Genomic DNA, 27,204 nt, shown 5'->3' with positions numbered 1-27,204 from the left:
CACATTAAACAAAAGACATCATTTTGGTTGAGCGAAGTTGAGATAACCTAATGAGAAGTCTGTTAACTTGAGACCTAATGCTTGTTTGGTGTGAGTTGAAAGTTGTGTAGGGAGATATTAGGAGAGGAAATATCCCCTTCTGGTAGTAGAGACAGGAGTGTTTAGTTCTGCATTTCAATTGAGAAAGAGTAGCTTTAGAGATGACAAATCAATATGCTTAAGGAGAGAGGAGGGTGGTGAGGATTGAGTATGTACAACAGTGGAAATAGAGTGGAATCTGGTGTGTGTGTGTGTGTGTCTGTGGTGTCTGTGCTGTGTGTGCATGCACAGAGAAGCATTTGTGCAGTTACTGTGGTGAAATTAGGTCATGCTTAGCAAGTGATCGGAGGGAAAACTCACATTGTTCATGTACTCGCTCAACAAGTCCTGGAGGGCCTGTCGGACGGCATTGCACTCGGCCACGATGCGTTCGCGGCGGTCGTCGCGTGTGCAGGAGGAGTCGGCCATGAGCGCGGCACCGCTGATGATGCTCTCCAAGCGCTCCTCCAGAGAGGGCCGGAAACGTGCCTCGCTGAACGTCAAAGGGTCCAGAATGATCTTGTTCTGCGGGGCAAAAAGACAAGTGGAAGGTCAGCACGATACTACAGGACCAAGTGAGCTAAAGCATGAGCAGACGGACATTTTATCCTGTGAAGAAAACCAGAGATTCAACTTTATAGCAAAAAAGAATGACAATATCATCTTTCTGCAAAACTAATTACAAGTGAAGAGTTTCATTCCAAAATGAGTTATGCGCCATATGAAAAAAAATGACACCTAATCTTGATAAATATTCTGACAAAATGCAGGCATGAAAATACAGCATATTATGGGTTACCAAGGTTAGGACTCATCTTGAGATGTTTGCTTACAAAGTAGTTATGTTTTAGAGGATAGAATAATCTGCAGTTTTGAAATACTGAGTGATGCATTTCAGGCTGCATTTTCTTTTTCAAAATGGATATAGCATTTTGGAATGAAAACCTTTCAAGCAGAAAAAGGAAGTCAGACTCAAAAGTGTGGTAATTTTGAAAGCCTACAACAAAATCACCTTTTCCCTGCAACAAATTGTAATTACAAATTTGAACATCTGTCTCACAAGTGCATGTAAGTTCATAAAAGTTATATTTACTTATCTAATGAACATAAAATGTTTCCACCAGCTACTAATACTTTGGATGACGATAGTCCAATATTCTATAAGTGTTTCTTAACAAGAATTCTTTACAAGAATTACATTTAGTTCTCTGCAAGTATTAGTTGTGAATGAGGTTGAATCACTGTAACAACAATCAGCCAACATGATGTCTTTATCGCAAGACATTAAGGTAAGATTCAGTTGAGAATGGCAAAAACGGGTAAGTGATGAAGTGGGCAATCAGTGTAGCTTGAGTTGGAGATAGTAAGTTTAATAGACCTTAACAAAGTGTAGAGAGCATATTTGGCATGGGCCAGGGCAGCAGAAGGTTCAGGGCAATCTGTCTGAGGTGGTAGCCAGAGGCAAAAAAAAGAAGGTGACCTTGAAGTTAACTCCATAGCTTTGCTAAGTCTGCTAATTCATGCCTTTCTCTTCTTTATGGACCTCTTAAGCACAGTGCGAACGGCAGGGATATGCCCCCCCCCCACCCCCTACACACACACACTCACACACACCTTATATTATTGGAGTTGCCACAAAATAGATTCTTTTTTTATGATCTCTACAGTGGGGTAAATTACCATATTGATGGTGGTGATCTTATGTTTTACGGCGGTACTATTTAAATATGCCGTTCACAGCAGTTTGTGGCATGTTGGGGTTTTTAGAGGCAAAGACATGCTAGGCTATTTTGCTTTTATTCATAAAAACTGGCACTCTGCTCTGCACTGCATCAAACATATCGAAACATGTTTGAGACAAGATGTTTTTACAATTCAGAACGCACAGTTCACATAATTCTTACACAGACTCATGGCAAGAGCTTATAATTTCGAGGTTTTTAAGCTGTAAAGAGTCAAGTGATGTCATGTGGGTGCCATTTATGTTCTGCAAGTAGGCAACAACTCACACTGATGAGACAGAGACAATGTGCCAATGCGTTTATTTTGAAAACAAGATAATGTTAACCCCACAGAGTGTAGAAAACATCTCAGGGCTCTGAGTGGGCTCAAGAGATAGGAAATAAAAAAAACACATGGTAGTAGACACAGCATTGAGAGCAGGACATATCTCTGACCAATACTGAAGTTTGTTATTACCTGTTTCTCGATCTAATGCCAATCTCACCTTGAGGCAACATAATATCCTCTGTAAATGTTACTTGCACTGATAAGGCATTATATAGGGCGCAATGAGCCTTAAGTGTAGAGAGGCGAGTATGTGTTTATCTCCCTATAGCGTGCTCCTAAAATGATCATGTGGGTATTATGGTAATAAAGTCATTTTTTTCAATGTTGCCATATCTCGTTTTATTCAATTCTGAGAGAGGGGAATGCTCATGTACCACTGAATAGAGACACTGCTGTTGTCTTCATGACAACAAATGCAGTTCACCAATGCATGACGCAGAATGCAAACAACGCTCACAGTGTGCCCTTGCTGCGAGGGACTTTTACTGCACACCGTGAATTTAGCATATCCCCCTTCCATCTATTCATGGAGGAATATTTACCTAAAAGCAATTCATGTTTAGTCTACCCACCCTAAGGTTCAACAAAGGCATAACAACTGAATAAAAAGCCTTCTCTAGCTTCGGCCCGCAGCCCAACCCAAGTTGCATTACAAAGTCTATCTTATTTGAAAACAAACTAAAAGATTCAACAATAAATCTGAGGGCAAACGCATTAAGTTGTGGCTCTGTGGAATGCATGAGGAGTTGCTTAGGTGCTGGGTAATAGTCAGGAGCGAAAGTGCAGGTTTTGGACTCTCCTCACCCAGTCTAATCCTGGGGCAGGGTGACAGACTGTTTGTCAAATGATGCATAATAACATGTAGGATAACGGAGTGCGAGGACTGCGTCAAGCATAACCTAGTTTTTTCAGCAGCAGCAGCTGGGAGGAAGGCAGGGTAAATAAAAGGTTTTGCGGTGGTAAAGAGATGGGGAAGGGGTAGAGAGTTGGGGGCTACAGGAAAAAAAAAGAAGGCAAAGATAGGAACGGAGATAGAGGGAGAGAGAAATGCAAAAAAAAGATAGGGGAGAGACAGGCATAAAGATAAAAGGAAAAAGAAGGTCTGAGTGAAAAGACAGTGAGTGGTAACTCGGGTCACATAATGACAAGCAATCTGACTCAGGTGTCGGTCCTGCTTTCTGCTTGGAGCTGATCTACACTGATCTGGTCAATGGTTCCTACCAATCAAGAAAAAAAGGAAGGTCTAGACACAAATTAACTGCATTTTCTGTTCTTTTGTATGAATGTCCAATTTTGACCATAATTTCAAAATGCTTGAGATTGTGGAAGGTGGACCCCAGTCACAAGAGGCCTACTGTACTTTCCCCTTTTCATCTGCAGCAAGGTACTGCAAAAATTTAGAATGAATGAGAATCAATTACAACGAACGGACAACAAAAATTATTTCCATGTCAAGGATCACACAAGTACTATATCAGCAAACAATTTAATGTCATTTAAATGTCATTTCAATGTGTAATACAATTGATGAATAACAAAATTCAGAAGATGTGCTCCTTAAATACCAAGAGATGTGCTAGACTTGCTCTAGGATGTCAAGTGCACAAGGCACATCTTATTTTTTTCTTCCCCCAAGTGCAATTTCAAGGCTAGAATGAGCGGACCATGACGCCCATGTAGAACCCAAATTAATCACCACAGTTCAAGTGAAGATCTGACATGTCTCAATTGCCCAGAGATTCTTTAAGAGTTTGACTTGGAGATGCAAAATAAGATTTCATTTTTTCATCATTTAATTGTTTTTCAACTTTCAGAACTTGGAACACAAAGGTCTGTGTCACTTCAGTGTGTGCTAACATTACCTCAAAATATATTTTAAACTGATGGGTAGCTATCTTGTCTGTTCTTGTATGACGAACACAGCAAATCATGTTAAGAGTGAAAAAACGTCTTCAACAGGAGCCAACATTGTGCAATCATGAACTGCGGCTTTAAGTTGTTTGACAGCTCATGGTGGCGGTCATCAGGGGAAAATCTGACATGGTGGTTAATTGTTATATTACTAATTCATAGCCTTGACTTTGCCCTTTAAGGTATGTGTGCTCTAAAATCATGCAAGTAAATTCATTTCTCACCAGTGAAACAGAGTTACAAGGACTCTTGACTATAGGAGAGCATCCATATTGATGTTTCCTTTGTTTTGACTGCCCTGAATGTTTGGCGGACAACACTGGGTGAACTATGAACCAAAGGCTTGATTAGACATATATCAGATGTTGTGGACTTACGGTGCTGCAATAACTGAGGTGTAGGAAAGCTACGGTGCCTAGGTGTGTTTGCCTCAGAAACCCTCTATGAATTTCCATAAGTTTCTCAGTCCCAGCTCAACATCGTAGAATGTCTCTCTTTTCTGCTTATTTACAACCCAAACTAAAATATAAAACTCAGGAACATCAGAGGACGGTGTACTGCTCACTCAAAAATAATCTGTAAGTCGGCTATAAAAAACACACTACAAGACCATTTAATTGTTTGTGCTTTTCTGTGTTTCCGCTGTGTTTGCAGCAAATGGTGTTGAATCTGATTCTACCAATTAGGAGGTGAATAATATCTGAATGGATGCAAAGGGCAGAGAAAAGGCCAGTGCAATAATTGTTTTACACCACATGTTGACTCTTTGTTGTGGCACAGAATGTATGAATTGTGGCAGCATTGCAATAACCACTGTGAGTGCAGGCTTGCTTCCAACTCCCTGAAAGGGTACTTTCAACTCCTTTTATGCAGCATGCCACACCACGCCATTAAAAATTACAGACTATAGCTGGGGGAACCCTTATACAAAAGTAGTTTATTTTACACTGCTAGTATACTTTAAAACTAAAAAAATAGGAGAGAATACCTTTTTGCAAATACAGCAGGTACACTTGAAAATAGTATACTTAGCCTTGTACTTTTACTTGTATTTTAATTGTACTTTTAAAGCTATATGTGAATACTTGGCATGTCAGCGGCTACTCTAGAATTTGCAACTGCACTCTGTCGATTTTACTGCCGTCACACTTTTAATGACGTCTGACAACAGACAAGCGTGTGCTTACTGAACACTCATGACACTGTAGGGTGCTATGAATAGTGCAGTAAGCCAACAGTACAAACCAACAGGATCAAGTCCTCAGTGGTGGCTTGATGTTGCCAGTGTGTGTGGCAGTGACTATAGTGTGGTATGTTATCTACTGACAAAATGTTCACAGATCTCTAAGTTGCACTGACTACATTACCTGGTTTGTATGTGTTACATAGATATTACTCAAGGATCATCTATCCATGAGCCCACAAAGCTGTCATACCATACCACCCCATATTAACACCAAAAGTAGCGCTAACCCTAACTTCACACTCCTTGGCCTGTGCAGCTGGGCTCCAAATGTCCCTGGTCTAATATGACTACATTGTTTTTATTCTTTATGTAAGAATATGCAGAAATTAAATACATTTAAATAATTGTTGCTTTATGGTTATTTTTTAGGCATTTGTGTGATCAGATATAACATTATCCACTTTAGTATAGAGAAGTGTGAGGATTCTCATTGCAGTAAAAAAGTATTTTCCTTCTCAATACATCCCATAGTGATTTGTTCTCCTAGAGTTTGTCAATTTCAAACAGAAAGCACACGGTAGGCAGTGCATTGCTATTCTCAACAGTCCTCCACAAGCCCCACTGTGCATCATGGCGCATAATGACAGTTCTATGTTGGATGACAAACATTCACACCAAATGTGTGTATAGTTAGAATAAAAATTGCATCTTACTATCTTACTGTCTTAAATGTATCTTAAGTCAAATTGGCCAACATATTATCCACAAAAAGGTTTGTTAAGCTTCTGAATAGGATTTGTTCATGCGTGCATCGCTTGGTAAAGCCACAAAAATAGCACAGAACTCGCCTGTGCTTTGCGCTGTGCACCTTTGACGTAGGAGGATCACAGGAGGATCCTCAGACGTTACTATGAATTATAGGTTAGTCTGCTGTAGTGTTATTTATTTTTTACTGTTTTTCATCGATTCCCAAGGTACAAGATTTGGAGGAATGCTAGCGTAGAGGGGTGTGAGTAAGTACGGGTGTTACGTTGGAAATAATCTCCTTTCATATCAGCTCCAGCCAAGAAACAGTGTCTGTGTTCAACCAGTCTCTTTATGGGGTCTAGTTTTTGTTGCATATCATGCACAAAATATGTGAATGGTGGAATAGAGGGATGCATTAGCATTTCATTATTATACCATCAGTTTTGACTTGGGCTAGCAATCAGGACAAGGTGGAGAGAAAATCAATTTAAAGTCATTCACATTCTTGATTAACATTTATAAAGCTGATTGCATGAACAATAATGCACATTTGCAGTAAATGGCTTGAGACCAGAATTGTTGGCTAGTAAGTAAAACATTTGAATTAACATATTAATTTAGCAAGAAGCTGGTAAAAGATAACATGACAATGGAATGAAATAATTCATTATGGACAAATACACATACGCTCTTGAGAGGTATGGCTTCATAAATTTGATTATCTTCCAGAACCCATTGTAACTAATCAGAGGGCTATTTTCTCCATTGTTATACAATACATTACAAGCATAAACAAACTATTCTGTCCTTCTATCCAGATGTAAGTTGATCCATTTCAAAATGAAACAAATGTCCCTAGTCCCATGTTTTCTCTTTCTGTGGAATGGCTACCCTTTTGTTTATGTCTGCATCACAAATTAGGGCTTTAAGAAGGCAAAAAGGAACACAGTGAAGCTACAATACACTGAGGATCTCAACAGGGCAAGATGCAAAGAAGAAAAGAAGATGAAGGGAAAAGTGAGAACATTCCCTGAGGACTTTGCTCAATTGTTATTCCAAGCAGGATGTCAGGTTGCGATTATCACTGGGAGTTGGGAATAGGCAGAGTAGAAAAAATGGCAAATGCTGGGTTGACAAAGGCTGAGGGGTTCTCAAGGTAATTGGCGATGGCTGAATTCATTCTCCGAGCACCTCACAAACATGACTGATAGCGTCAGCTCTCTCAATGAGCTTCACAGTGTTCAACGCTTCTCTCAATTTTTTCTTTGAACTACATTATCAATTACTTTGTTGTCGTTTGGCTAAAAGGGAAACTCTGAGACTGAAGGGGCCAAAATGATTCAGTATTCGTGAAAAGTAGCTCTGGTAAAGAGGAAAAGCTATCAAAATCCCCAACAAAGCTAAATAATGACACAGTGTCTGAGAAGGTAGTAAAGAATGAAGCAGTGAAGAAATATGATCGTAGTCCAACAGATAATTTTGCAATAATGTCCACTAATATAGCCTCATTTTTTAGTTTCCTACCTTAACCCTTCCCTTCGTAATTACCCCTCACAAATATTCCCTACTGAAAAATTACAATCATTCCTATAATAAGATGATACTAAGATGATACTACTAGGTCCTCAGGAAGGAAGGACAGTCCCCCGACCCACAATGCAACCCTGCTGCTCAGGTTTAAACTGCAACATTGCAATGCAATATATCAAAATGTCAATGCATTTAAAGACCCCTTGAAGTGAAGAGTAACATTGTCTTCACATTATTGCATTTTTTTTATGTACTGTACTGCCTAACCAGAAATGTACTCCAAGGAAATGAAAGCAACAAATCACAGTGATTTGTTGGCCTGTTGCGTCACCTCCTTAAAATACCTTATGGTTACAGCGGGTAGACTGCATAAAAAAGTTTTCTCTTCAAGGGTTTTCCAAATTTCCAAATGGTGCGGGGAATAGACAACATTGCAGTTTTATGGCAGGGTTGTTTTTTTTGTGGAGGTCAGTTATGAACGTCTTACCCGCAGGCTAATGAGAGAGGCAAGATAGAGAAGAAATGAAAATTAAATAAGGCTTTTGTTTTTTTCATGTAGGCTATGCATTTGTGAACAAGGACACATTACAAAGAAGCTTTTAGAATCAAGAACAGAAAGCAATCCAAGCAACAGAAGACAGTCTTCGTGCAAAATATGTCAGCAACTGGCTTTTCTGATTCTAGGCCAAGCTTTTGGTCCGTGACTATATGTGAAAGTACAGTTTGATGTTGTCCAGTATATCAGGACCCGAGGCAGCCTCATGTATGCCCCACTTGGATGAGGGTATTAGTTTGACCCCACTTTGGGGCATCAGCCAGTGAGATGGGGGACATGTCATGTAAGCCCATGTCAACTGTGCCTAAGATTTTGTCTAAGAGGGAAGTTGAACAAAGTCTTGGACATACCACTGTATTGCCTCTGGGGGCCCTAACCCAGGGTTCAAGGGCTATTTGGTTGTGACTATTACATTGTTTGACAAAGCACTGCCCACACTGGCCCAGGAGGGGCATTAGTCATAGCCTGCTCTCTGATTGATTAATCTAATGAAGAGCGCCTGACTCAGGGTTAGGGTTTGGCCCTCTATCGTCATACAATGGATGACAACTAGTGCAGCTCTCACAAAGCAATCTTGTGTGGCAAATAACAAAGGATTCATTTCAAAAGCCACTAGTCATCAATTACTAGATAATAGAAAAGGGTAAGAAATGAAAGGAAAGTCCAACCTAAAAATGTATTTCCCAATGTTACTTTTGTACTTTGATATGATATGTTATTCCTAAGAAAGAACTCTCTTTTAAAGCTAGAAGCCAAGGGGTGCATTCGCAAAGTGGCTCTGACTCGGTCAGATTGCTTATTCAGAGCCTCATTCTGGCCACTCTGATAGTTGCAGCAGAACATTTGAAAGTTTACAACAGTAGTAAATGGTATCATGAAATTATCTCAATCTAAAAAGCTAAACTTAATATAAAGCTGGCTGCCACTCCACAACGGCGAAAATGATTCACTGTCAACTTCACACAGCCTATATGCTCACATACATGTACAGGGAGGAATTATTAATTTAACCCTTGTCATCTTTTGTCACATCCGATAAACAGCTTGCATTGTTCAAAAATCCTTCTGTTTTATGGTCTACTGACAACAAAACCAAAAAGAGCTTTGCATGCCAAAATGACCTTCAAGCAGCGTTTGTGTACCGAGTCTCAAAGTAGTGCCAAATCCTCCCAACGATGCTCATTTGTTTTTTACCGAGTACCACACTTTATTGTTTAGCCCTGAGGTAGGCATACAGTGATTAAAGCCATCATGTGCCCCTCCGCCAGGGCAGTTAGGACAGAGGAAATTATATGACTCAAGGGGGGGACAAGATGAACAAGCATTAGGATTTAGTCATCTCTGCACACTTCACAACTTATTAAAGGTTTTCAAAACCATTTTACGATTCATTGAGTCTCTCAGTTCCCTTTCCTTTCTTTTTTTTTTTTTTCTTAACAGATCAGAGGTCTGTCAGCATTCAAGTTTCACACCAGAAGCTCTAAATATTGTACCATATCCTGTAAAAGTAAAAAAAAAAATTAAAAAAAAGGAATTTATATCTGTGTAAATCTGACAGTTAGGGTTGTGTAACCATACATTCATGCATTCGTTCACGTGGTAGACCTCCTGGAGTATGCTGAATATTTCAAGGGTGAGCTTTTACCATGTCTTTGTGGTGTAAAGTAAGATAAACTGGGCAGCGCTGAATCTTTCATGGGCAAAAACAGAAGGACATCGGAGCAAAGAGAGCTCAAAACATTTGATCTTCACAAGAGGCCATATACTAAACTATGTTGAATGTTTCATACAATACTAGGAAGGGGTAGAAGTATGGAGGGGAACATTGTTGAGAAAATGAGAGACATGTGAGCGGTAAGTAGTGCTTTCAAGACGCAACATGGCTCAACGGACACAATGAGAGAAGTCCGGGAAAGTGCATCTCTGGTTAACCAGTACTTTAGCACATCAACAGGTACAGGCCCAGTGAGGGTACAATTTTGATGTGTCACAGATAGGATTAAAAATGTTTTTATTTATTATGATAATTGTAAAAAACATGGAGAGAGTCAGTTCACAATTAAGATGTGAACTACGGTACCTCACAGCTCTCATGACTTATTTATTGACTTTTTTAAGTCAATAAATTTGACTTAGTAAGAGATTTTTTAACAGATTTTTTTTCTTCAACATTTTTTAAATAAACTTTTGGTGAATTACTAACAGATTAAATCAGATAAATATGAATGGGATCACGCAACAATATGCAGCTATGTTCAATCAGCAAATCGTAATTGGATTACAATCTAACTTTGTGGAGCAAAAATGTTAAAGTTTGAAGTTAACTTCCAACAATGTGTTGCATTGGAGTCAGTTGTCTATTAGCGGAAAACAACTCATTCACTACCCTCTATCATGGAAGCTTTACATTTTTGTATTTTCTAATTTAATGTGTTTATTCAATTGTTTTATTGGGTTGGGCACTGGGCTGCCCAGCAATGCCATCTTCCCAAGGTAAGTAAAGATGTGTGTGATCACTCTGGAGAGAATCATATTCTTACTGTAAGCACATCCTCATCATCCCAATGCAATAATGCTGGCAGCCTTTCTGGGAATATTATCATACCATACACACTTAAAGGGGAATACAGTACGACTCTTATCATAGAGATACGGTATATAGGTGTACAGAAAATGAATAAAAAGGTTCAGGTTCAGAATTAATAACACTGATATCAGCTAAAGCTCATTAGGATGTAAAAATAAAAGCCCAGATACAATGGGACCACAAGTTCAGTCTCCAGTTCACTGTCAATGGAGCATCTCCAGGCAGTTCATTGGTACATCATACACTAGCATCTTGGCAGCTATAAAAATAGAAAGCTATAGCTTTGGGGGATTGTTCTTGTTCTTAATTATTTGTCTTCCCTTAGCTACGGGAAGAGTATATGAATTGTTGAGTAGTATTCTCCTTTAAATTGTCATGTGTGAACCTGATGAACATATGTTGCTTTGAGATGTAGCAAAAATGTCCTCCGAACGTTACATTAAAAATCCGAAAGTAAAGCATTCCTAAATAATTCACAAAGAAAAGAAAAAGAAGGGGCAATTGGAGCAGAGAAAAGAAGGAAAACATAAATGAATTAGTAAAATAGCGCAACCAGCAGGAAACCAAGCTAAAAGCCCAGCATTCCCAAAATAGTGAGGTGAGTGCATGCCCCATTCACTGGGGCATGCACTGCATCCAGTAGGAATACCTTTTCACAAGAATGTAAACTACAACTTACACACACACACACCTACAAACACACATATATATCTATACACCGACACACATACACACAAATACACAAAAAAAAAAAAAAAAACAGAAAATAGAAGCTCTAGTCTGTGAGCTCCATAAAGCTTAGTTGAAACAAAAACAAAACTGGAGTTACATATGTTAATTAGAGTCGAACTTCGAACAAAGGCAACCGCCATCTCAAGTGTGAACAGGGACATATTCTGTCAACAATCTGACTCAATTCTCCAGATGTCTTCGGCATGTTTGAGGAATTATATGAATATCTCCAGCAATTTCTCTGTGACTTGGAGGCAGCTGACTCTAGTGACTGCTCCGTCGAAGGTTGTTTACCAGGGAATGAGGTGATAGAGAGAGAGTGACAGAGGGAGAGAGACAAACAGACAGACAGATATTGCGACGACCCTCCCGCTCTACCGGCTGCTGCTCTGTGTGTCTTGTCTGTCCTGTAGGAGCCTGGTAGGAGGGATCGTCAGCGCTGATGGAGTGCACCTGGGCCCGGTGTACTCCTTGGGCTTTAAAAGCCTTCAGACCATTCAGTGACTGCGTTTACATGGACTTGAGTATCCCGGTTATGAGGCTTATCCCGGTTTTGATCATATTCGGAATATGGCGTTTACATGGAATACAGAGAAATCTGGTTATTCATATCCCCGTATACATAATAAATACTAGTATCCCGGTTACTGATTACTGCATGCTATTTGCACAGGCGCCTGTGATGTTTACAACACAAACCGACAATTTTGATATCATTAATCTGATATCCCTCTGTAACTGTTAACCTTAAATTAATTTGACTGTTTTGTTTTGATGTTTGGCCACGTAGTAATGCTTCTTTAGTATTTTCCACCGTGACCTGACTTGCTCCACTGTACATGTTGGGAAACCGGCGTCCTGTAGTCTGTATACTACAGACTTGAATAGGTCAGCATTTCGATGCTTTCTCCCATCTAAACTGCCAAGTATATTTAATTCTTTCATCACCGAAAGACAAAACTCAGTTTCGTCATCGCTCCAGAAGTGAGACGCTCTCGTTGCCGCCATTGTTTGTGTTTTTCTGCTACGTCACTTGGCTGAAGCCGCGCCTGCGCAGGTAGTCGGCAGCGGTCAGAAACCAGGATAAGATGTATACATGCAACAGTATCCCGGTTTCTTTCGGAGTACTCCAGCTAGCATAATCGGGTTTCTCAAAACCGGGATAGGGGCTTATCCAGGTTTCTGAAATCGGGATTTGATGTTTACATGCGCAAACACAAAAACGGGATACTTCAAAAACCCAATCATAACCGGGAGACTCATGTCCATGTAAATGCAGTCAGTGTCTCTCTCCCTCCTCACCTATGCACACCTTTTGTTCTGTTCTTTTGGTTTGATGTAGTTTGTGTTTGTTTATCCCTCAGTTCTTGTTAATTAATTATTGTTATAACTTTTACTTTGGCGTATGTCTCCCCTCCTTTGTTACTTCCTTGAGCCGGGTTGTAACAATATACATAGACAGACTCACAGACAAAGAAAGCAGCCCTACAAAATAGACAGAAAAGGACATCATAATAAATGTACCACTTTCAAGCACAAATCTGAGCAGTGAACTCCCAATGGTCAGGACAAGTTAATTAACGTCTGAGCTGGTATCCTGCTGGTTTAATCACGTCAAGTTGGAGCATGGCCTGTCTCCTGTGTAGGCTATACCTAAGTCGAGATATCAAGGGCCTGCATACAATCACCTTGATTGGCAACAGAACGTCCTTCACATCACTACAAACAACTCAGTTTAACAACTTTATACAAATCTTTGCATAATCTATTAAGCTGCAAAAGGACAAAGTTCTCTGGTGGCAGTAACTCCTATTCAGATGCATGTTGTTTGAATGTTTACATCGTTTGTGCCTCCGATTTTCCCTCTTCCGTTACAGTATGCCTGTCTCATCGCAAGCTTATTTTCAGAAGCTATCTCGTTCCCCTGGGTTTGCACTACTTGACATCTCATTGCTTTTCCCCGCTCCTTTTTGTGCCTCGATACGTTTGCCCATCTGCAATAGTGATAGCAGACAAAATGACATCCCAATTCACAGCAGTTTCAGTGTGAGAGCATTGTTTTTTGTTTCCTCCTCCTGGCTCCAACGTATCTGCAGTGGCAGCTCTGTGCTGCTTACAGAACTAAGAAAGTGACTCCATCCATCGTCTGCAACCACGCTTTGTTGCCATGGCAACCTCTGAAGTACTGTATCATCGAAACAGTAAACAAAGCTGTTTTCTATTTATTTATTTTATTTCTATTTCTATTTTTTTTTTAAGACATGCTTTAAGCTCACATTGACGGTCACTAGCTACCGCTCTTTTTGAACAAATCGGATAGGCGCACTATATGATGAGTAGGGCAACAGTGACAATCACCAAAACTTTATACTAATACCATCCTCTGCAGTGATACCTGTGATACTGGAAATATGATAAAGCTAGTATTCAAAACTCCATAGGTTAAATTATGAGCATGTGCAGGAATGTTTATTAATGTAGCAGATGCACACAGACAGAGTCATAAATCATGCGGTACAGTAGCATAATGGGGCCAACAAGGCTCCGCGCCTGCCCAGGTAATGGTAGCTGGAGCAGTGCCTAGTCTCTCTGGCGGCAGACTGTGGATGCGGACCTGCAGTTAGCTGCAGGAGACCATTAGGGTGAGAGTGAGGTGGGCTGGGGTGGGGAGCAGGGGGTTCAAACACCACATCATGGGACGCTCCCTGGCTCGTGGTACAACAGAGAAAAATATCACCATAGCTGGATGATGGCATGGTAATATTGCAACTTATCCCTTGATCCTTTGAAGTACATTAATTTGGTTTGAAATGTCAATTCCGATATTGGTCCATAGTTTCACAACATAAAATATTAATTGAGAAATAAGTTATATTTATTTGATTAAGCTTCACCTTTTCAATGTTCTTTAAGCAGAAAAAAAAATCTTTATTTTTATTATTTTTTTAAATGGCATTTGCCTCCTCATAAGCTTTCCCCCTGAGCTTCCCTGGAGTTTCCCATTTAAGTGCACATATTGCTTGTTAAATATTATAATTGACAATTTTGTATTTCTTAATGTATTTAAGGATGCATACTATCTAATAAGAATAGATTAAAATGCATTCGAGTGCCAGTGATTTTTGTCACTAATTGAAAAGAATCAATGATATTTTGACTTCTCACTAAGATACAATTTAGTCACAATTGGGTGCTGAATTCTACATCATAATGACAAAAATGAAAACAAAAATCATGATGTATTTAGGCAATGTAATTATATGTTTATTTATTTTCAAAAACATCATGTGAAACAAAATCATTTCTAGCCTTGAAAGGCAAATCAAAATTATGATACGATCAAACTAGTCGACAAGTCTCTCATTCCTATCTTTGGCAGATGGAGAGACGGCTGCCAGTGACATAGACCTGCACCGCTCACACAAGCATAGATGGTAATTACTGACCTGTGGACCCTGGTATGATGTCGAGACAGCTAGTGTGACAGAGCTGCTATTGACGGTCAAACTGCAGGTAAATTGCCACAGGGTTAGCGTTCACTAAGCAGTATGCAGCTTTTTTGCTTTATTTAATAACCAGACTCGTAGTGGCAATCTGCTCACTATTATTAAACAATCTCCCACTGTCCCAATAAGGAAGCACAGCAGTGTTATAGTGTTACGATCATCCTGCAGGCGGACGCTGCCAAACAAGTAGGAGCAAGTCCTACAGCTGTCCTTTCGGAGTAGCGTGTCTGGTTGTATAAAAGAGGACACATACTGGGGTCATCAGCAAAGGCACACCTGTCGTCTTCCCCACTAATCTCATTTGATGTGTTTAGGAGATAGGTGGAATCAATGTTTCTGGAAGTCAGTCTGTTCCGCTATATCTGGAGTCCAGTAAATAAGGAGATAATGATGTCTTGGTAAGTTACGGAAAAGGACAAAGAATTTCCCTAAAATCCTTAATGTGGTCACCAGGGCAGTACCAAATGGGAACCTACAGCCTGACTGATAAACAGAAATGTCTGTCAGTGTGGGAAAGGGGACTAAGTGAATGATACGGTAAGTGTTTGTGCAAAGTTAATAGCTTAATTAGTTACCCCATTAACCTTGGCAAAAATTATACTTAGACTTGAAGTAGCCCTTTCCAAAAACTACTCCTCCATTGCATGAATTCTCATAAAACAGGAATAGTTTCCATATGTTGAGCTTTGAAGATACTAACATTTATTTTCTGGAATAAGAAGCTAATGTAATGAAATATTTGCAAGAGTGGGGGTGAAAGCCAGCAAAAATCCACTGCAGTTGATTCCCATAAATGTTAAGTATTAATTAAAGTGAAATTAAAATGTCGATAGCCTCTCGGGTATTTACTTGAGTCTCTGCATGGGCACATCTGTTCTGTTAGTATGCAGCGTAAGCTGCAGCGATATTTCAGATTTTTGAAAGTGCCATATTCTGACAGTTTTTTTTTTTAAGGATCTCATTGTTTTTCCTGTGTCGCTGGCACCAGTCAGATCTTTTTTAAAGTATCCTAAATTTGTCAGTTTAAAAAGTATACAAGAGTCACCAACAGTAGGTAATTGGAAGAAGCCTCGCAGAAGGGTAAAGGTAAAAGAGTGCTTTTGAAAAATAGCAAAACAGTTGTCTGATTCATTGAGAGATCAGTGTCAGCCTCCCATTTGTATGTCCCTATGAGAGAATCATTCTACAATGAGATGCAAAAGTGGTAGTGACTATGTCTACCTTCCAAGAAAAAACAAAAGAAAACAAAAATAAATAAATAAATGAAAAATGAAGCCCTATTGAAGAGGGTTTCTGGGAACTGATAGGGGAGTGACAACAAGCGCAAATCAATGAGAGTAGTTTGAGATCCTGGGAGGCTGCAACAGCGCTCGAGGAGGAGAAGAGACTATTAACTGACCTCTAGCCCAGGTTTAGTGGGCCTCTATTACCTATAAGATCTTGTTAAAGACATATAAATCTCTCCTGGCTCTTGGAACCAATCTCCAAATGCCTGTGACAGTGGCCTTCACAGTTTAGCTGGGGCCAAGGTGTCAGTGAGTGACAGCACTGATAGCGCCACACCTGCCAGCTGCCTACTGCCTTCACAGCAGGAACAGTGGGGGAAGAAAGAAAAAAAATACAAAGAAACATAATATTGCAGTTTTCTTGTCGTCATCATCGGGTAACGACTGACCTCTCCACGGCGAACCCACCTACAAAACAATACTAAAGGATGTATCTTCTATATTCTCCACACATTAAAGTCCCCATGAAATGAACTCCCATTACTTTTACTTCCTGGAAAACATGGAGTATCTTTCATGGTGACCTCATGCTGCACTAGTAGGCGTAAATATAAAATTCTAACCAATAAAACCATCACATTTTTGAACAATCCCGCCCCTCCGCACCCCTCCAATCAAATAAAATTGCCTTTCTCTCCCTGATTCATATTCCATTGGGTTAGACTTTTGAATGATGAGGACATGCAAATCAAGGAAGTAAAGACGCCATTTCATGGGGTCTTTAACAATTAGTAACAGTACACATAAAATAATGGTTACATGAAAGGTCCACTATGTCTTCCAGAGTAGTCCATTCATTTTGTACATGTTTCCAGTTGTGAAGGTCAGCTGCCCATCTGTGCCTTCCCACCACATATGTTCACAACTCTCTGTATACCCAGGCAGCAGTTGTCCAGTTGCTTGCACGACACTACCCGCTCAGCCTGGGAGCCTCTCTCTGGAAGCCCTGTGCTGGTATTCACCCCTGGCTGTCATTATCGCCATAATGAGGGGAGCAGCAGAGGGGGTCGGACATGAGATGGGTAGAGAGACAGAGAGGCAGGGGGAGAAGGGTATAATGTCCCCTCCCTCCAGCTGGAAACAGCTGGAGGCCTGAGTTCTTGCAAAGTAACATCTGTCAATACGCATATATAGGCATCCATAGAGAAGTAATAGGCAGAGATACGTAGCAGATGACAAGGCTGTTTATCCCTGGGACCCCATGGAGCTGCTCCTACTACAATGAGCGATAGTGGAGGTAGGAAAACTTCCGGAAAACTCAAAGAGATCCCATTCCTTGGGGGACCAGAAACTGGCTCCCTCCCCACTTTCCCCACTTCTAAATTGAAAGCTACATCCTCCATCACCTCTGAAACAACAAATGACTTCGGAGCCATCATCACAGGGAGAAATACGCCACAGAGGTGTGGGGGGTAATTATTGGCATCATGGCCCGCTTGCTAATCCCCATTCATTACCCACTGTTTACTGCAACCACAATGAAAAAGTGGAAATAATTAGAAATTACAGGGATATAAACACTCAATTACCATTTAAATGTATGTTTCTTTTTCCTTCTCTTCCCTCTATGGGGGCTGAGGAGAAAAGGATTGGAGAGAGAAGACTTTATTAATTATTCAGCGGGAGCTTTAGTAGACCCTCTCATGCGCTCTGTGGCAGTGTGTCAGACTGGTGTCCCTGTTTCTTAATGAAGATTAAGACCACTCACAACACTGCCAGGGGTCTGGACTTTAACGGTGACCAAGGGAAATTATGTGACGCACAGCAGACACACTGTGTCTACGTAAACAGAGGAAGGGTTGCCATGACACCGTGTTTCTACTGGTGTGCCGTCAGACAAGCAGCCACACAGTCACAAGTGCTTTTTCATCCAGTGTAGTTGCCGTTATAGTGGTATGAAGCGCAGTTGCTACGGCATAAGACACCATAGGGAGGATTGTTACTGTATGGCATTTTATGTCTGACTATCTGAGGGCTTAGAGATATACAGAAGCTGCAAACTGTTCTATACTCTGAGTTGGTGGGTGAGGTGCAAAATCTGAATTATTTGTGTTATGCTACATCATAATAATGATCTTGGACAGTTCAATCAATATGTTTGAATATGACCAACTGTCTCCTGATGACGGAAACCAAAGAACCAAATGTGTTTTATGTGACTCATCAGGAGACACTTCAGAGAGCTGCTACACTGAGAATCATCAGTAGACCGACTTTGAGTGCTTTTGTTTGTTTGCATGTTTCTTTGGTTGGTTGGTTGGTTGGTTGGTTGGTTGTTACATAGCATATAACATATAAAATGTAATGTTAGTTATTTTGTTATTTTGTAACGTTATTTCCTTTATTTCCTTATTTTCCGTAGTAATTTTCTGTCTTTATCAAACTAGTTAAATATCATTCTGGATTTTGGCTAGCTCATTTTTGAATGGCTGGGCTCTCTCTCCCCATTCACTCAGGGCCTCCTGGATAAAACCTCTTAGTGGTAAATCTAGTTCATACACTGTTTAATGGATGCAGTTCAGACACATCAAACGCTTAAGCTTTCATTTGGCTTAAAAAAAGAATTTAAATCACAATAGTCTGCCAAATTCACCAATGTATTCAGTAGGAAATCATTGACTTAAATGTGCTTCACCTTCGCATGGGACGAGATGGCTTCAAACAAAAGCCAATGTGTGGCTTGTAATAAATGATTTAGTAGCACGGGTAAATAATAATCTATCTTGTAAACAATTTAAAGCAGGATAATATTTAATGTAAAAAGCTTCATAATCAGCCAGACATGATGCAAATAGTTTGCTTTTCAGTTGGTAGAAAAACATTAGACTATTGTATGTAAGGCAGTTGTGTGTATATACTGTATTTGTCTAGAAAAGCCAAACATTATTTCAGATTTTTGCTTACTAATTCATAACAGTGGGTTGACATTTCATAATATTTGGTAATCATATATATATGGAAATAAAAAGATTTTAACATTCTTCTGCAAAAATGTCTGCCAAACATAATCCCACAGAGAAGCAACATAAATACAAACCTCAAAATGTCAGGAGAATAACACACCAGATATTTGTAATGCTGAGCCTTACAAAAGCCTTGGGTGGCCCTGTCCCGGTTCCTTTGGCACGGGCATAAATATACATATCCCCCATAATTGAAAACCCTGCATGCACATAGGGACTCGTCTCCATTTGAATATGAATAGAGTTCTCATTTCATTTTCTGCCTTTTCAAATTCTGTCTAGCACGGCGATAACCCCAAACCCCACTCACCACTACCCACTGAATAGAAATCATTCTGCTAGACATTGGCACTGTCCCTCCCCACGGCCCCGCCCCCTTTTCTCTTCCCCTTGCTTTCCAAATCAGCTGTGCTCCACACAATAGCTGCTGGGACGAAAGCATCCCCTCTTAAAAAAAAATCTACTTCCTTGAGTCCATTTTCTATCCGCAGAAATATGTGTTCCTTAACCCGAGCAGCTGTCAAAGGTTAGGCTACGCACATTCAAATGAACCCACTCTAAAGGAATGTTTCATGTCTGAGTCAGAGAGGACAGAAATAACTAATCAAAATATATGTCCTCTCATCAAAAAACTGCACTCTGGCTTGTCAGGTTGTCTGCCTCGATCCGGCTCCTTTTGATTGGAGTAATGAAACTATCTGGCCATTAGTCAGAGAGGTGGTAAGAAATGGAGATTATTGATTGATCCACTGCTGTGAAATGTAGGTGTCCCTTTCCGTTCTGAACAGCAACAGTGGAATCAATAATCTAGTTCAGCTGAGTTTAGTTTATTAAAAAAAAAAAAACATATGCTGGAGAAGTTGAAGAAACCAAATCGTTGTAAACAAGTGAATGTACAGGAAAGATCTGTACGAGTATGTTTTTTATATGTTTATTTAAATATGGAAACATACTGTATGTACATTGCTGTCATAGGGAGGTTTGTATGATGAGCTGGGATTCCTTTTTAGCAGAGTTGGCAGCCTCCTTTACGAATTTAATTAGTATTTTAGTTACACACACAGTGAAGAGCTAATGTAAAAATAGTAGAAAGACATGCACCAGCACAGCATGAGCCATGGTACATGGCATTCGTACTAGCAGACTGAGCTACTGGGACGCCCCAGTAAGTTAGTACTCAAAAGAAGTGTCGATGCCATGGTAGCACAGACACTGGAGGTAAAAGAACAGGACCGGCATTAAATTTGCACACAATACTTTCTGTGTCATTCACTTTCTCATGCTACTGTATCTGCAAAGCATGGATAACGCTAGCTGAATAAAATTGCACAATAACGCTTTCCATATAGGCAGATTACGTCATTGGCTTTAACACTAGATTTACATTTGGGTTTCACTCAATTTCCTGAATGAGAGAGCGTGTATCAGTGGTCCATTCTCAAGTGAATATGCCAGTGAGTATTAACCTCGGTGTGGAGAAACAACAAGGATTGGGAAAAGGCAGCCAGTGGTCTTGGCAGGGATGGAAGGATAATTTTCAAAAGTTTCTCATTTAACTGCTGCAGCTTTCGCCAGATCCAGAAGAAGCTCACACCCTGAGCCAAGACTTATTTGCTATTGCAGCCCATGGCAGGGAGGCTAAAAGTGAGAGAACAACTGCACATGGCGATACAACAATACATGGCGATGTAACTCCCACACTGTGGATGCTTTAGTAGGCACCATTACAAGATTTAAAAGACCGGAAAAGGGATAAAGGCAAGAGATGTGGAACTAACAAGATGAAGACATAATGCAAGCAAAGCAAGGGTATGAAAGAGAGCAGTCAATTTCATTGCAGCAAAAGAGGACTTGACAATGAAAGCTGTGCTGATGAGAGAGAAGGAGGCAAAATACATCATCCAACTCTACGGTAAATTATCACCCAGAGCAAAAACAGTTGAGAAGAAAATACCATTTGAAACCATGGTGTTAAATCTTGGGAATATGTAACCATGAGGTTAATGAGAGGTTGAAATGGATGTCTTGGTAATGGGGGAAATTACCCAGTCCTTCAGGGAAGTAAGCATATGCAGTGGTGCTGTTTTCAATCGTCTTATGTCTGATGAAGAGCAGACAGCTCGAAACATCACATGTGTAAGTCTTAATAAATTCATACACCAGGGACCAACTTGCAGTGTGCGAATTCTACTTTAGTTTGTTCTTGGTAATGGGGCAACAAAACTAATTCTGTGGATGGAAGAACCAGGAGAGAAGAATTGGTTGTGGTTAGGATCTGGAAGAGCCGGGCTTCTTGAACATTGCTCTCTCATTGCTCTCTCATTTCACATGCAGTTGTACTTACCTCCATAGAACACTCCATTATCTCAAAATGACAGTTAAATTGGCCTGTCAACAGAGCTACACTCATCTAAACAACTTCACTGGTGCATTACTGCTTCTTCTAAACATAGATCAGGGATATGGGGCATCTCTTCCATTCTTGGAGCCACAGGGGGAAATTAGAGAGAGAGAATTTCTGAGCGCTGCACTATTCGACCATGCAACATTGGCTATTGTCTGTACGGTTAGTCAAGCTTTGAGTGGCTGACAGACAGTCACTGTCACTCCTGCTATGACTGTTCCATTTAGCCGTGTCTCTGCCAGGCATTACTTTAATTTTGACATTACAGCAGTGAACTGTCATCTCAATGTTTAAAGATAGTAATATAGCATGATGAAGTAAGAGCATCTCACACTCAAGTCACTCAAGGCCATTCCTCATACCAGACTAAGAGTTAGTAAAAAGAAAAGCAACAATGTTTCTCTGAATTTTAATAGTTAACAACATAAAGGAACAATAACACAAATATGTTTGTGGCATGACTAGTCATGGGCAGATTAAGTAAGCCATTGCAAGTATACAGTTTAGTTGGCTATAGAGCAGACCCTTCTCTAAGATGTTGATTCAAACAGAAGTTTGCCCAGTGTGGATTTAATACCAAAACTGTGTGCGTCAGTATTCACACGTCAGACTCATCTTTTGTATTGAGTGCTCCTTGGCTCAAGGTACACTCAAAGTGCACATGGTGTGGGCTTTTCCCTCATATAAAGGCATGACCCAAGACATTCTTGATTCAGACAAACAACTTGTTCTTTTTAGATATCTGATATTTGCTCTTCAGTGGATGTTGAATACGGTATTTTCAAGGAAAACTATTTTTTATGGAATAGGCCTGAATCTAAAATGAGCAGGGTTCATACACTTTTTCACCAATGATTTTCAATGACTTTTCTATGACTTCTCCACAACCTTTAACTTAATTTCCATGACCAAAAGAAATGACTTCTCTGCAGTACCACTGAAAATTTTGTACTGTAACACTGTATAAGTAAAATTAGGTCTGCATTTCAAACACAACGAGAAAAGTTTCTCCTTATAACAAGATATGTTGGTATGTCATTATAACAAGAAACGTTTCTCGTTATAATGAGATAAGTTGGTATGTCGTAATAACGAGAAAAGATGTCATTATAACGTGAAAATATTTTGTTATAACGAGAAAGGTTTCTAATAATTTTAATATTTAAAATTATGTATTTATTCAAATTTAAATGACACATCTCAGCTGACTATAGCCTTATCTATGCCATATTATGCGAAATGACCTTATTTTGTTGGTCCTCCACACAACACAGATATCTGATTTAACTCTGGGTTAGATCTATTTCTCTAAGATAAACTGATTTCTACATAATATTATCACTGTGACTATACTAACCAAGCTTAAAGCTATCCAAATGAATGGTAATCTGATGTAATAATATACGAGATAAATAAATAATAATTTGGTCAACCATTTGCATATCTCTGTTGTGTTTGGCCATCTACATGGAATGATGATGTCAACCATATGATATTAGGCAATAGCCTAATATCAACAAAAATTCACTTACATCAAAAAGAAAGATCAAATTACTCAAATACTACTGTATAAAAAAAGTCAAGCAGTCCAATAGATAAGCCCTCATCATTTATCACAAACCCTTGTAGCCTAAACTGTGATGGTGAATGTCCCCTGATAAAGTAGAGGTGATACAGAAAACACATAAAAAAAACAAAAACATTAAAGTCATGGTAGGCCAGTAATTTGTCCATACTGTAGCTAGACAAATATGTCTGAGCATGAGTAGTTGACTTTCAATTAAAAAAAATACAATGTGACAGATTTATTTTCTGCATTTTTTCTACCTAAAGTCTTACAGTTTCTGAGAATTAAAGCCAAGAGCTTTTTTAAAGGTGAGACACACTGAAAACCTATTTTCTATATTTTGGATGTGACACCCAAAATCATTGTTAATCATCTGTGCAGCCCATGGCTGAATATGAATAGCTTTCCTGTGTGTCTACTGACTTATCTGAAGAACTTAGCCAGGTGACTAAAGTCAGCCAACTCTGAATTGAAGTCTAACTGCCTTAAACTCTTGTGAATTAAATTCCTTGAATGTGTGTTTGGTAAATCCCTTAGGCTATACCACTATCTCCTTTCCAGGCTGCGGAGCACTCATCCCCTGAGAGCTTGTATATCCCCTCTATGCTTCAGGTGTGCAAGTCCTACTATAGATTAAAAAAAAAAACATAGCCTTGTGTAAATGAATGCATGCAGGATATACCGACTGCCTAGTAGAAGTTGAAGGGTTGCTACATATCTGCAGTATAAAGTTTCTCTGTCAAAGGGCTGAATGCACAACGTACAGAAAAATTGGCAGCCAGTCTGTGTTGGGTATTTTCAAAGCATGTTTATAGCCGTCTGTTTTAGGTCTTCTGAAAACATGTTTATAGCAGGGAATGCAACTGTGATTCTGTCTAGAGGAAACAAGCTATTTTGCATTTCTCTACAGTCCGACTTTGAGGAAGGGAGCTTAGCTTAGCAACAGAGAAACTGAAAATCAGAAAATCAGCTCATTTATAATCTTTGGGTTAGGTTTTGTCTCAAATCCCCAGGGAGTTTGCTGCCAGATATATCCGTTTGCAGAAAAGCTAGCCCCCTAACGGGACTTTATGTATGTGTGCACGTGTGTGTGTGCATGCCCGCATTCTTGTGCCGAGTAGTGCAATAATGTGTGTGGGAGGGCATAGTTTCAAACAGTCATCAAAACCTTACAAAGTAGCTTTGTGTGATTGGCAAGGACTTGTCAGATTGGCCTGAAGCAGACAAACTGGCTTCTTCTGGCCCCGCATTCCCTATCTTTGTATTTACCTGTGAAAAAGCTAGATCTGACAGGAAGAGGGTTCATTCGGCAATCAGTTACACTATATAATGCTTGCAGTGTGTGCGTGTGTCTCCCTGTCTACCTGTGTGCGCATGTGTGGGCGAGCTGGCATGTGTGGCGCCTACAGAGATGACCTTGACTTCAAGGCAAGATACCTTAAAGAAAAGAATTTCGCTGCACCCACTCAGAAATCAACTCCTGAGAGTTTTATGCTGAGAGAGGGGAGAAGATGCGGTGAGGTAATGCGCTTTGGTTCCAGCTGTCATTTTGTTTAAGGAGGCTGTCCCTATATGGGGAGAGTGGTTAGAGTTGTGTTAATCAAGGAAAACCCAGGACTTCCTTCCTTCTGTCTGGGAACCTGATAAGCCAAGAAAAAAATAGTGCTAGTATCATGCAACGCTAAACACAGAGATAAAGGAAACTTGCAGTTTTTCTCAGTTGGCTACAAGCATTTCTCAATACTGAGTTCACTTTTTCAAAATACTTCAAACTCTACATACTCTTTGTGAAACTGTTAAAACATACCAAATTAAAAATAGCAGTTTGCTATATAAATATACTACATAATATAGTGAAAATGCTAAAAATAGATATCCAGATACCAGAGACAAATAGTGACATGTTCACATTATGCAGTACTGTAAAGCAACATCAATACCATGCTATGGAAATGAGATTAAACACAGCTGACTTCCATCACAGCTGGAAACCTCTGGATCCACTTTACTGTAGTACTGCAGCACTGAAGCCTTTTCTGCATTATTTCTATTGTGTGTGACTGTTTCTTTCCTTTATCTTATGTGGCGTCAGCATATAGTAGATTGTAAAACAAGAGCTCCCATGCTGTTTTGCAAACAAAAGTAAAATAAGCAGATTACCTACATATTTTATACTATCAACCAGAGAGCAGTGTTGCTAGCTGTTCTTAGTTGTTTCTGGGTCAGTGTGCAATACCTAAATACGAAATACTCAAACTACTCAACAGATAACAGTATCTACTGTTGCTGTTGACGTATTCGTTGTTTTGAACGTTTGATTGCATTTTGTGCATGAAATTAATTGGTCTTACAGTTTCTTAGTGTTGAGAGTTGCATTAAGAGTTTTGAAAAAGTGAATTGTATTGAGAAATGTTTGTATCCAATTGTGAAAAACTGTAAGAACCTAAAAGGACCTGCTTTTATCCACTGCGATACAAGGATGTATTCTTTTGAAAAAGCATCCGATGCATTGCTATAAATGCCTTAAGCACATTTGCTATGTTGCCAGCTCACAGAGCCTTAAATGTGAATTGAAAATCCACAAGTGCCTTGGCAGAACATTAGTCAGTGATCTAACAAGACTAGATCTAACTGGAGAGGAATGAAGAAAGCTAAGTGGTACCTGAAGGCTACAGATTGAGCTTTATGGATCCAGCAGTGGAGGGGCGATCACAGTGGATCTGGAGCTATAAGCTCCAAACTGAGTAGTATGGATCTCTAGATCATGTATACTAATGACCCCTCCCCCTCTCCCTCCACTTCCTTAGAAGCTCACCCATGCCTTATTGCCATCAAGACATTGTCTCCGGTAGTGGCTAATTACTGTACGCCAACAAACAAACCGATACTTCTCTATCTCCCCGGTCATGTCCCATTACTTCAGCTTAGTCCCCTTATTCATATTTTTCTTGACAGGTGCATCTGTCCATGGAGAATGAGGCAGTGTTGTAATGGTCGGGCAGAGAATGTCGTAATTAAGAGGTGTGCCTCTAGGCTAACGCGAGGCTCAGCCAAGGTGAAAATGACTGTGGGAGTGGAGTTTTATTGAACACAACAGGGTTCTTGTCGATAACACTGCCACTTGGCATTGTGTTCGATGCTGTCATTAATACTCGGGGTGTGTGTGCATGTGTACACGTGTGCGTGTATGTGCGCATGCTTACTTCCGTCCTGAGCCACCGAATATCAATGGGTACAATGAGCAGTACATATTCTTTCCCCTTGGCCAGTTTCTCACAGGCAACTAAAGAATGTGTTGAACACCCACATGCTCAAGCGCCAAGTCAATGTGAGTCAAGGAGAGAGAAAAATGGGGGAAGGAGAGATAGAGGAGGAGAAAGACAATGAGGAGCAAGAAAGAGATGTGTGCACGCGCCCAAAAAGGAGAGGAGAGTGGGAGAGAAATAGGAGAGAGACAGAAATGAGACAGCGAGGATAGGAGTGCACAGATTGATATAGCAATTACCAAGAAAGCTATCCCTCAGTTAGGAATACATCTACATACATTAGAGCCGGGTTGCTCCCCAGCCACTGTCTCGCTGAGGTTGGCTCAGCAGCCTCTCACACCCGAACGAGGCATGCGAAAAGGTCAACATTGGGCAGTCACTGTGCATACACTAACCATGAAGACCTCATCTATCACGTTTGTTGCTCATACCGCAGGAGGAAAATGCTGCTGGAGTCCTTCTCTGGGGAAACGGGAGAATGGAAAACAAACACAAGAAAAAGAAGCTAATATCCACATAGACAGGTATATAGTAAAAAAAAAAAAAAAAAAAAGAGCCAGTGAGAAGAGAGATAGAGAGAGATCGGCCTCTCCTCACGTCACTTGTCTGATGTCTATGACGTTTATTGGGATTCCCATGTCAGGTGTTAGCTCTAATTGAAGGAGTGTCGCAACGTGTTATCCAATAAACATGAATGTAGTGACTGAGTGACTCTACTGTCGCCAATTACCTGTCACTGTACAGATGGATGCATGCAGCATTCGGTAAGGTGAAGAGACTTACACTTTGAAGTAAAGCTTGCCACAATGGGATTT

The 27,204-nt window shown here is 40.0% G+C and overlaps 1 protein-coding gene across 5 annotated transcripts in view; it reads right to left on the bottom strand.

The window, feature by feature from the left end:
- The window catches only part of ctnna2 (catenin (cadherin-associated protein), alpha 2), a 316,543-nt gene that overhangs the window by 231,510 nt on the left and 57,829 nt on the right, over nt 1–27,204 (bottom strand). For all 5 annotated transcript variants that reach the window (XM_078291254.1, XM_078291257.1, XM_078291266.1 and 2 more), the window contains one exon: nt 400–603. In XM_078291254.1, coding sequence (XP_078147380.1) covers nt 400–603 — 204 coding nt within the window. The remainder of the gene's footprint in view (nt 1–399; nt 604–27,204) is intronic.

This window comes from Centroberyx gerrardi, chromosome 3, assembly GCF_048128805.1.
Source record: "Centroberyx gerrardi isolate f3 chromosome 3, fCenGer3.hap1.cur.20231027, whole genome shotgun sequence".
In the NCBI taxonomy this organism is placed as follows: domain Eukaryota; kingdom Metazoa; phylum Chordata; class Actinopteri; order Beryciformes; family Berycidae; genus Centroberyx; species Centroberyx gerrardi.
This window is presented reverse-complemented; position numbering and strand designations above follow the sequence as displayed.